This window comes from Calliphora vicina, chromosome 1 (assembly GCF_958450345.1).
Source record: "Calliphora vicina chromosome 1, idCalVici1.1, whole genome shotgun sequence".
In the NCBI taxonomy this organism is placed as follows: Eukaryota; Metazoa; Arthropoda; class Insecta; order Diptera; family Calliphoridae; genus Calliphora; species Calliphora vicina.
The window spans coordinates 86,044,577-86,057,416 of NC_088780.1; the positions used below are offsets into that span (position 1 = coordinate 86,044,577).

A 12,840-nucleotide genomic window follows, 5' to 3' on the forward strand; every position below is an offset into this window, starting at 1 on the left:
AGTAAAGGCGCCACGCCACGCATTTCCACATTCGACTCTGTTGAGCTCAACTCAACATATCGAAGGCAAAAACTACAAAAATTTTCACAGTTATTTATCCGAACATGCAACCATAGATTTAACCAAGTGACTGGTTGGTTGGCTGGCTGGCTGGCTGGCTGGTTAGTTAGTTACTTCTTCGTTGACTCATGTTGGAGTGCTGGACATTTTACAGAAACTTGCGCAAACGAAATGTGTACAAATACAACTTTTACATTTCATACTTGGTGTAGAATGACAACAACAATAACAACAAAACGGACATGTAACTTTTACCTTTCATGCTTTAGGGGGCACAACCTACAATCGACAAATTGTATGCATTTGAACCCTCAAAACAGCAACAACAACAACCATAACAGGACAACCGAACGAAACAAGTTTGCATGAGGGAATGAAAGAAAGATGGGAAAATGTCAAGGAACAGAATGGTGGGTGTACAACACACTCTGTCGAAACGAATGAATGATAGAAATGTCCACACCTACTTGTCAGTCAAGAGAATGTCTACAAAAATTTTAACCAAACTTTACAGGGGGGCTGGTGAAAAAGTGTTTTTAAATTAAAACAAGTAAATGCGATTGATATTTTTTGTCGCCTTGGTCAGCCTCAATATATATACACACGCGAAAATGTTCGAATGCAGTAAAATAAAGTTCTTCTGATTTGGCTTAACTCTTGTGATGAATGTGAATGAGGTTCTTATTGGTTTTTGGCAAATTGTTAGTTGTTATTTGCTACACCATAGTGCATTCATCCTCAGATATACTTTTCGACTCAGAAACACTTTTTTATGCTTTAACAAGGTTCGCCTGCCTATCAATGGAAACTCAATTAATTAATTATATAATTAATTTTGGGTGCCAAAAACGAACTATTGAAAATAATGAAAATTTGTCTTTCCGGAAATGCCTTTGAGCTCTTGTAAATACATACTCCATAATTATGTTATAACATGTGGAGAAAATCAATTTAAAATATACCCTAGGCTCCATATAAGAACTCCTTCAGATAATTATTTTAATGTCGATATTAAGAAATTCGACATAAATAAGTTTTATTAAAACTCACTCCATCAAATAACTAATTGATCAGAGCAGTTATATATAACCCACGTGAAAAAGCCAAGTGATTTTAAATTATATCTTGCAATCGATATCGAATTCAGCATAACTGTTCCTTTTGCAATCTCTGGGAGTCCAAATTCTATTCGTTCTCAAAGAAATAGGGCCGATGACACCGCTAGCCCAAAAACGTTGGCCGAGCAGAACATCCAATAAGATAAAAAACATCAAATTGGATAAACATACAACCATTGGCCCAATAAGTGATCACGTTTTATTCAAAGATCCCGGAGTGCACTTCGCCTAACTTCTCGAACTCATCTACCTACCATTTTAAATACCAAATATCCACATAAAACCATGTATAGAAAAACGTTCCTATCTGAGGATTATGACATGTAATTTATATCTATAATTTATTCTTAAATGTGTAATTAAGGTATGGGCCAAGTGAGAGCTTGGAGTAGATTGCAGAGGGTGGTCAATTTAGAACAGCACAAGTAAAAGAATTCTGTGAAATGGTTCATCATAACGCGTCTTGATATTTTAGATTTAGAAACCAGTATCTAATATGTTGCTACAATTCAGTCATCTCTCATCCTCTGTTCCTTTGATTACTAACGGTTAGACATTTTCGTTAACTCTTTCAGCCAGTTTTTTGTGTATAAGTTTATAATCAAAACAATTGCATTTTTACTTTAATTAGGGTTCATATATTATGAAAAATAAGTAAAAATAAAAATACAGCACAAGGTTTTTATGGAATAAGGTGGTTAGTTTATTAACCATGGCGGTTGGCATTATAAATAATTATGATAATAATTTTCGTGGCGTATAAATTTGTTTGAAAACTTATCATTTTGACTAAATTTTTGGTGTAATCAACCGGCTCTTCCAAACAGCAATTTTTCACCATTTTGGTTCCACCACAGCAGTTTGGGTAGATAAGTCACTAACATAAGTATTAGCCAAATTTGATCATATTTTAATATCATATTTTAACTGGAACTCCGAAGGTATATCACCGAGCACCATCATCAGATCGACTTGCTCCTAATAATTCTCTTCTTTGTCGGTTTCAAGATTGACAGATACATTCCCATCCGATGGTATACCTTCACAGAAAAAATTATATTTCAATTCAATCATTTATCCCATATTGAACTGGTTTCAATTATTTCATAGTTAAATCAAGTATTCATTTGCTCAAAAACAAAATTTCTTGATATTTTCTATTGAATTTTGAGTTTTGAATTTGATTATTTTGACAATTGAATATACAATTTTCGTTATTGGTTGAATTTCAAATACAAAAATTATTGAATAGATAATTTTCGTAATTGAAAACACATTTTTGTTATTTTTTGTGTTTCAATTACTAAAATTATCTATTCAATAATTTTTGTATTTGAAATTCAACCAATAACGAAAATAGTATATATTTAATTGTCAAAATAATCAAATTCAAAACTCAAAATTCAATAGAAAATATCAAGAAATTTTGTTTTTGAGCAAATGAATACTTGATTTAATTATGAAATAATTGAAACTAGTTCAATATGTGACAAATATTTGAATTGAAACGGTTTAAGAAATTGTTTTTTCTGTGTTAGAACAAAATATATTCAATTTAATGTCCAGTGAGTACACGCGACACACCTTACAAAGTAACATAATATTATGTAGAGAAACACATTACATATATAAAACATATTTCAGTCACAGTGGTTAGTAATCTAACCATTTTATTACTTACGTTATTTATCAAAAAGTATAGTATAAACTGTTACTTTGTTAGCACAAGCCAACCAAACAAACACAAAATAACAAAGTAACACTGAATTTGATGAACAATAAACACTCTGAACTTTTTTATTGAATGCGGGAAAACCCCTTGGAAAAACTGCGGTTTACAATATTTTCAAATTAATATATTAATCTAACCAGAGTAACCAGACGGCAAAATTTAGAAAAATGCCAATAGATGTCACTAAAGTTTGTTTAAAGGATCTAGAAAAGGTGGTTAGTAAAATGACCACTAAACCGGAAAGAGTTAAAAATGATTCGAAACTAGTCTGCCAGTATAATTTTGGGGTTTAGTTAGTAGGGTATCCATATTATTAGATTTTTTTTATTCGAATAAGAAATTTCATCTTGTTCGAATAACTCGATGACACGTTTAAAATTAATCCAATTATTCGAAGAATTCACTAAACCGAAAATTAATTAAAGCCCCAAATTTATATGTAAAGAAAAACAACAGCGATATTTAGGGACTCCACATTACCATAGTGGAGAGGGTATATTAGGTTATTGCTGATGTTTGTAACGTCTAAAAATTTTGTCTCAATTCCAATTGTCCCAATTGCTAATAATTAAATAAATCCTCAACATTGTTCTTGGATTGCCGTTCCTGTGCCGAGCTCAAAAATTTCTTCCTCTCGGATGAATAAAAAGTAGATTCGCTCATTAAAGATTTGTTTGCGTTGCCGGGCGAAAAAGTATTCTGAAGTATTTCCAAACATATCTGCAGTAAAATAAATCTTTACTGGGTTTTTGTTATACCCCAGAGTAGAAAATCTTTTCGCAAAAAGTCTTTACTAAGGGAAACTGGTTTTTATATTGTACAAGAAACACTATAAATTGGGAGTTTAGTTCGCGTCGTTGGGGGCTTATTTCATTTAGAACACTTAGGATTTTAATTCATAATGAATATTCACCAATACTTGCTATATTATTTTTTTCTGAGTTGACATTTTTATTGGTTTTATTTATTTAAAAAAAAACTAATCAAATAAATCAACATTACCTACCAATTCCAAATATAATTAACATGTGATTCATCATATTAGATGTCATTTGACGGTCTTTCAAACTTTAAAATAATATAATTTGAAATAATAAATAAATCTAATGGATTTTCATCCAAAAATATACTGTTTGTATATTTTTAAATTTAATAAAGAAAATTTTGCAAAACTCTTCTTAGAAGGCATCTATTGCAATAAAAACTCTCATTAAGCAAAAAAAAAGGAATTCTTATTTAAAAAAAACTTTGGACTGAGAAAGAGCCATGAAAAGGAATAAAGTAGAAATTATTGCGTATCATGTTGAAAATTATCTTGTTCATGCCACCACTATTTCTCTATATATTTGTTAAATTATAAATTTATTTGTTTGTATGTCTGTTCGTGTTTTTGCGATAAATATTTGCCAGCAATATTCCCAATATGAGTTGGTAATAATTTTGCGACCAGACAATATTATTTCCATCATGATGATTTTTATGCATTCGATAGCTAAATGAAAGAGTGGAAAGATACAAGTTGGTATTTAAGGGCCCATATAAAGGCCTTAAGATTGTAATTGAAGTGGGGGCGTTATTCCTCCACCCAACTAAATGCATTTCCAAACTTCAGATTGTCCAATGTGGCTCAAATTTTTAAGGTTGTGGTTTTATATTAGGTGTCACATTATTCCCATATATACTTCTTTGAATTTGAAAACAGGATTGTTATGTAAGCGGGATCAAAGTTCAGTAGAGATACATATGTTGTCAAGTAAGAGGCTTTCAATAATAAGTTTGTTTTTAATAAGGCCCTCTAGAATTACTTACTTAGTCTAAGCTATTATCTGGCCAAAGGTGAGACGGTGATGAAACTAATATTGTTAAACTCCCCAACTCAATGTTTTATTACAACCTGCACTATCATTGGTATGGTAGATTTAAGTACATATTCAGTATTTTCTTTTTTTTACAAAAATATTACTTTAACCACAGTGATATTTCACTTCACTGCTTTCAATGAGTTTAGGGTAAAAAAAATAAAAACAAAGAAAGTCTGTACATTAAGTTGAGCAAATACTTTATTATAATAAACATTTTAAACATAATAAACTTACTTACTTACTTCTCGTACAACAGGCAAGTGATGACTACTACATTGATAGTTGGCAAACTTGTCTCTAAATTAAGGACTGTGCACCGGGAGTTTAAGTTCATATTTTGTTAAAGTTTTTATCTTGAAAAACTTTGCCAATAACTTTATTTATTTCTTGTAGACTTTTTAAAGTCAACGGAAATTTCTAGTTGACCAATCCTTGTGCATATGCTGCATATGACTTTGGTCAACCCAAAGTTTTGGAAACTTTAAGGGTTAATATGTGTTTTTCTTTTCGATACTTTGTAAGGTTTTTAACATTTTTTGTTATAAAATAAAAACATATTTCTGCTCCACAGTTTATAAGTAATACAAAATTTACGATAAATAATTCTCAAAATTAAAGCCGCTGTTTTCTTTATCACATTTAGTAAAAAAATATGTACTTTACTTTGCATATCTCTAACACAATTTCAAAAATTTATGGTGGTATTTTTTTTTGTTTTTGTCGTAAACCACAAAAACATGGATGGCATTTCTTATATCCGCCAAGGATGTCTACAGGAGTTTGTTTGTGAGTTTTTCCACTTCTTGGCTCTTGACTGGAAGCATGTTACTTGCAGTCAGCGGTTGAGTGGCAATATTTTCGATTTAGTTTATTTGATATTTTCTGAAGGTGTGGAAAAATTGTTGTCTTTGTAATCAAATGCTTTAAAGGTGGGTTCGATACCATACACTAGTACATATACATATAGTACACAGTTTTTTTTCTATTATCTATGCATTAATAAAATATTTTATTTTTATATTGAAATACTAGATTTAGAGCTGTTTAAATTTATGCATTTCTGCAGTTTATTTTAAATATTTATTGAATGAGAAAGACTTAACAATATAAATTGTATCAAAAAAGATACGCGGAAAAATAATGTTCTGTATGTTGAATTGATTGGAAAAGGGCCCTTAAAATCATTTAATCTATGTAAACAAAATGTATACCCAACTAAAAATAAACAAGTAAGAGAGCTATATTCGGCTATGCCGAATCTTATATACCCTTCACCAAATTATACTTTAATATACAAATTTTAGATATCTTTAGGTAAACAAAATATATTTTTTTTTTAAATTTTGAAAGAAATTTTTTTTTTAATTTTTTAAAAATTTATTAGTGAAAAATGTATGAAAAAAAAAATATTTTTTGGTAAACAAAATTCGGTTTAAAAAATATTTTCCCGATTTTGACCCATTGTGGTTCCAAATAACTACAATGGACTTTGAAATATCTATCATTAGATATCCATATTGTCTATATTAATGACTTATTAATCCAGATACAGATCAAAAATCAGACATTTGTGGGCCGATTTTCTCGATTTTAAATAACAACTGAGCCGAGAGAATTCCCGATATATTGATGTATCAATCATGTTTATAAGTTATTTGGGGGCTACGGAAAGTTGATTTCAAAATATAGATGGACAGACGGACATAGCTATAACGATTTTGCTATCTATAACAATCCAGAATATTTATACATTGTGGTGCCTTCGGTATAAAAATAATTTGTACCAAAGATTTTAGTTCTGATGTTATTTTCAATGCAGACGAAACTGGTTTCTATTAGAAAATCTTACATGATAACACAATAGCGAAACTAGAGCTCTAGGAAAAAAGTTATTAAAAGATAGATTAAAAATTTTACTTTGCGCTAATGCATCTGGAACAAAGAATATTAAAACTCAGCTCATTTCGTAACAAAGTGTTGCTTATAAAATATATTCCTTCAAATAAAGCGTGAGTATGTTTAATGGTAAACTATTTTTTAGAACCGATATCCGTCCCAATAAAGGCTTTATTAATCCTTTATAATGCAATAAAACTTATTTAATAAATAAAAGTTGATAAATATAACGAATCATCCGTAATGTCTGGTATTGCGGATTATTCGAAGAATTTCATTTTATAAAAAAACCTCTTTCGATTATATATGTACTATAAAAAAACAGAAAGAAAAAAATTTGAATTGGTCTTGCGACAGAAAAATGTTTTCTTTTTCCCCAAACAGGCCGTATTTTCAGGTATTATTATCACCACCAAAAATATTGGCGGTAGGTGTATTGATTTTGTCATTCCATTTATTCGTCGTAGACCCACAAAAGTATATATTCTGGGTTCTTATAAAATTATAATAAGATCTAGATATGTCCGTCATTCTGTCTGTTAAAGACACTTAGTTGAAAAGAAAACTTTAAATTCGTTATTTTTTTTTACCAAAAACTAGAAAAGTTCTATTAAATGTCTAATTATTCAAAAATATAAAATATTCGAAACCGGTCAATTTTTGAAGCAGTAAAGAGTCTACTATTAAGTCTCCCTTTATTGACACCTTCCAGAAAATTACTACTAAGTCTTTCTTTCTCTTATTCTTACTTCGATAAGTTCATTAATTTAAAATGTTAAAAACTACCAACATCCCATTTTCCCCTTGAATACAGTCTTAAACTTAAAAATGCTCTATTTTGGTAATTCACCTTTGAGTATCTCTTGTTTTGAATTGAATTTATGTTGGCTAATTAATTATTTCTTTTTAAACTTTTTCTTTATTGAATCATTCTTTTGAGAAATTTGGTGCCGTGAAATAAGTAGCTCCCAAATGAAATAACTCCCTATGAAATAATTCTCAAACTTGAAAAATTAAATAACTACCAAAGGCTAAATGAAATTACTCCCAATAATAGGCGGTTTCATAATTTTAAAAATATTACTCCCAAAAAAGCGAAATAACTCCCAATGAAATAAATCCCAATAGAAATTAAATAATTTCCAATCCGAAGCAATTTATTTATGTGATCTAAAAAAAGGAACTTCTAAAGTGAAATTATTCTTCGCTTACCAAACAAGCGCAAAGGTCTCCTATCATGTCATAATATCCTAATTTTTACGATTCGGCGGCTCGGCTTAACCGACTCTTAGGCGTTCGACGCAGGTCTCTGCTGGTTTGTTACGATAACACAATAAACATAGCATAAAAAGTAGTATTATTTTAGAAAATTTTTTGCTTGAAAAGCAATAACAACATTTTTAAACCATAGTGAAATATTAGGACGTTATGACAATATGACATGACCTTCTGAATTGACCAAATTAGTATTAAAATCTTAACCTAAACTAAAACTAAAGTTGTTATTGTCGCTGCAATGTCCAACATGAGTGCTCGTTATTGATTATGGCCAGATCCAGTATTTCCAATCACCTCACTCGTCTATGACCCTCAAATGAATAGTTTTGAAATGTAGTTTAAACTGGAGAGTTTGATCTCCTCGCGTTTTATATGGAGAGATCCCTATGGATATTACTATTGCGAATGTACCAGTGCTGACTGCTTTCTTTACAATTTTTCAACGTTACATGAGGATGCTGTTCCCCATAGCTGTTCCCGTATCGGTTTTATAATTGTTTTGTACATAAAAAAGCACTTTTTATTCCAAGTCTAGACCAGACCGTGGGCCAATTAGCCAGAACAATTGAACTGACATTAATTTTATTTGTGTAACCTTGGCTTCAATATGGTGGGTCCATGTTGAACGGCGATCAAGATGGATACCGAGATATCTCACATGGCTCTGTTCTGGATTTTTGATATTATTTATCTGAATGGAAGGGCAACTTTCTCGTCTTAGAGTAAATGTCACGTGAATACATTTTATTGCATTAACCTTAATTTCCATTTGTAGAAAAAAATCAGTATCGCGTTTTTTCAATTTTGGTATTTATTTGACCCACTTAGAGAAACAAAAATTTAAAACTAATACAAGTTTACACAATTTGCATTTATATTTCGAAATTTTCTAATTGAATTTCAGAATATTCCAGTTATATTTCAAAAACTTTAATTTGTATTTAAGAAAATTCCAAATGTATTTCAGAAGTGTCAATTTACCACATATCATCAATCTCTCGTTGAAGTAATAGGTCCCTTCTATATAAAATTGTATAACTATACCATTTCTACTTGTTCAAAATAAATAGATAACATTTTTAACAAAATTTTAATATATGACACAAATCAAATAACACAATTGGTACAAATTTCCCGCAGGTACGACTCAATTTTTGGCGAATTTCAGCATACATAATTAAAACTGATTATTGTTTGCAAAATTTTATTGACATTCTAAATTTTTACTCAAAAATATTTAAATAAATATGTAATACCCTATCAAACTCGAATATTTTTCGATTCACTTTATTTTGGCACATTAATGTCTGGTGTTCTCACCTTGTTAAAAATTCAAATACTTAAAGAAAGGAATTTTATGGGTTGTTTGTTAACAAATACTCTTACAAACACACAGTCGTTTGTAATAAAGTCTGGCAAAATTTATAGATTCTCAACAGTTTATGTTAAACAACTTATTTATTTTTGTTTTTTTTTTTGCTCTAAAAGCCACTTGGCTTTAAACACAGATAACTGGCGAAACGAGGGAATAAATAAGTTGTTAATGTTTGGATGGTTGGTTAGTTGGTGTCTTTAACAGTTTTTTTTATTGGCAGTTTTAAACATAAAAATTTATAAGATTTATTGAGTACGATTTAAACGGTTACATTTACACACCTAAATAAATATTTAAATTTCTTACAATATCGAAAAGATTTAATAAATTTATTTTGTTTTTCTCTTTTTAGGTGATAATGCAATAAGTAAGTAAAATTGTGATTCTGTATTTAAATATTTTTTAACAAATTGGCTAAAACAAACTTTAAAAGAAATATTGCATTCAATTTGTGATTTATATTTTTTACTTCTTATAAAAATAATTCAGTTTTCATTTATTTTCTTAAATTTATTAAAAAATACAAAACTTTATTTACCCTTAAAAAAACAATTTAAAATATAAACCCGCTGGTATTTTGCATTTTGTTTGTGGGTTTGGCATTTGTATGATTTCAAGAAACAAATCTCATTTATTTTCTTTTAGCAACTTAAAATTGTTTATGGTCAAAAATAAAAATGTTTTTTTTTTCTTATTTTTTCTTTCATTGGCGGGAAATTGCAATCAGTTTTTTTCTTCGTCTGAGGTTTGGTCTTGCTCCAAAGAGTTTTTGTTGCTGGCATTTTTGTGGGTTGTCTAACAATAATATTTAAGAAGCAGCCGAAGAAAACAAATTTATGTTTAAAATAGAAATAATGAGATGAGAAAATTATTTTTATTTTTATTTTTGGAAAAAAATTAAAACTAATATTGTAGTGTGAGAACTTTGTAGAAATTTCAATGCCATATTTTAGACAAGTTTCTTTTTAATTTTTATCTTATGGTTGCTGTTGCTGTTACTGTTTTTTTTGTGAAATTCATTTAAAGTTTTTCATAAATTGTTAGTTAACCCATTGTTTATTTATACGAACGAATATTATTGGTAATGCGTCTGTAGTTAAAATAATTTGTATTTGTTTGGAACTTTAACTCAGCTAGAGTGTATGGAAGGTCCAGTCATCACCGAATATGATTTTAAGATTATTGCAAGGTTGGCTACCGATTACAAATTGTCGAAAGGTAACGGGTGCGCAAATTTGGATTATTTCGGTAACAGCGGCTTAGCGGTAACGCTTGTTTAGTTGAAAGAGTATTTGAAGGGTAACGGTAGCCAACATTGATTTTTACCAATAAATAGTGTCAAGTATTAACAGGATCCTCTGACTCTATATTAACTATCTTGGGAAGATTTTTAGATTGTCTATAAAACTATGTTTAACTATCAGATATTTTTATACCCTACACCACCTAACCACCACAGTGGGGAGGGTATATTGGGCTACTAATGATGTTTGTAACGTGCAGAAATATTGTCATAACACCCACCTTAAAGTATGTATACCAATCTGCTCAGGATCACTTTTTGAGTCGATTAAGCGATGTCCGTCCGTCTGTCCCCATGTAAACCTTATAATCAAACTACAGTTCGCAATTTTAAAGATAATTCTACAAAATTTGGTACAAGCTCTTCTATTGGACCAAGAATAAATTTTATTGAATTTGGTTAGAATCCGTCCATTATTTCTCCTAGCCCCCATACGATTGACCTATCTGAAAATAGTTAAGCTCTCATAAATTCCTTACACGCAGAGAAAAAATATAATTGAGCATGGTTACTGTAATCATTTATCACAGTAACCATTTACATGATTGTGGTAACCATAATATGGTTAACTTACGATTAACATGATTGTCTCAACCATATATATGGTTACAGTAAACATATATATGTTTGTGGCAACCATATTTATGGCCTTTATAATTCCCCCTTATATATCTAGAAAAAACACTAATGCATACTCGAGTAGTTTTGTTCAATGTATTCACGAGGTCGAGTTGATATACAGTAAGTCAGATCAAATCGATCGAAAAGAGAGGATTCATATGTTTTATAATCTCCATGATTTTCAAGAGGAATGGGCTAATGGGCCTGAATTCTTTCGGCCTTCTCTACCTAGGAATGAAGATAATTTTGCATTAAGGCGCTTATATCCATAACAAAGAAGTTCATTTTAATAAATACGATCGTCTGCTTGATGTTTTACCTCGTTCCATTGGATGATCAATTTGGATATTAGTATTAAATATGATATAACGTTTCCAGGTATATATTGATCTTCTGATTGCTCTGTGGATTGATTCTGTGAAAATTGGTTTATTGTTTCCAACTGCCCTGTAAACTGTCCCCAATTTTCTTCAAAAAACCATATTCAGCAACAATATTTTCGAATTAGGGACGATACCAATCCACATGAGATCCAAGAATTTGGTGTGTATTTTGGGTTGTGGATCGGTCCATATTTCTTTGCGAATGACGTTAGCATAGATCGAAGTTTACCAACTTATTTTGGCATGAACTGGATTATATTGGCACCAACGGCATGTGGTTTCGACAGGAAGGCGATACGTGCAACCCAGCTCATGCCACATTAGACATTCTGCATGAGCGATTTGAGGGTTTAGTTATCTCACGAAGAGGTGATGTGAACTGGACACCGAGATCGTGCGATTTGACGCCGTTAAACTTTATATTGTGGGGTTTTCATAAGTCGCCGGTCAAATCGAATAAGCCACAAACCACAGCGGTCAAATTCAGCATTATTTTTGTGCCAGAGTCATGGAAAATTAGATATTTCGGAAGCGATGTTATCGATAGGCATTTCAAACGAATAAAAAATGTCCATGAAATCTCACACACACACTTTATTTTATTTAAATTTAAAGATAGGAAGTGCTTAATGAAACACCCTTTATTATTCAAGTCTGGAGATTTTTTTGCTTTCAAGCGATTTTATTGTTAATATTGGACTAACATTGGTAGTTTAATTATTAAAAACAGCTTTTTGTGTTCGTTAGTTTCATAATACAGAGTTCAGAATTTTTACATTTTTTCAAAATCCATCTCAAACAATTTTATAAATTGATAAATGAGATTATAGAGAATTTTCACTTTCAAGTTTAGCTGTTACAGCTCTTCATGGGTTAAGTAAATGTTTTTTACTTATAATTTAATACCATTTTGTATGAATAAAAATTATATCTCGTTTTAACCACCTTAAAATTCATTTCCTTTTGTATTGCTCTTTTTTCACAAATCTACTCTGTGGTTTATTTATTGTTGTTTTTGAGGTTGAACATGGGTAAAATTGGTTTGGTTTGGTTTTAGTTCTGGCTATAAATGCTTCGTGAAGGAGAATTGGGTTTGAGCAGACACAACAGTGAGACCGAATTGTATGACGCTATCAAACATTCGTCTAAAGTTGTTTATTTTTTTTTTCGTGCGATTAAGATAAAAAAAAAAACAAATTTTTACCTGAATTA

The 12,840-nt window shown here is 30.3% G+C and overlaps 1 protein-coding gene across 1 annotated transcript in view; it reads left to right on the top strand.

Annotated features, from left to right (window-relative positions):
* The window catches only part of LOC135951219 (homeotic protein proboscipedia-like), a 99,204-nt gene that overhangs the window by 52,895 nt on the left and 33,469 nt on the right, over nt 1-12,840 (top strand). Inside the window, exon 2 of the mRNA XM_065500829.1 lies at nt 9,674-9,688. Within this exon, the coding sequence (XP_065356901.1) occupies nt 9,674-9,688 (15 nt within the window). The remainder of the gene's footprint in view (nt 1-9,673; nt 9,689-12,840) is intronic.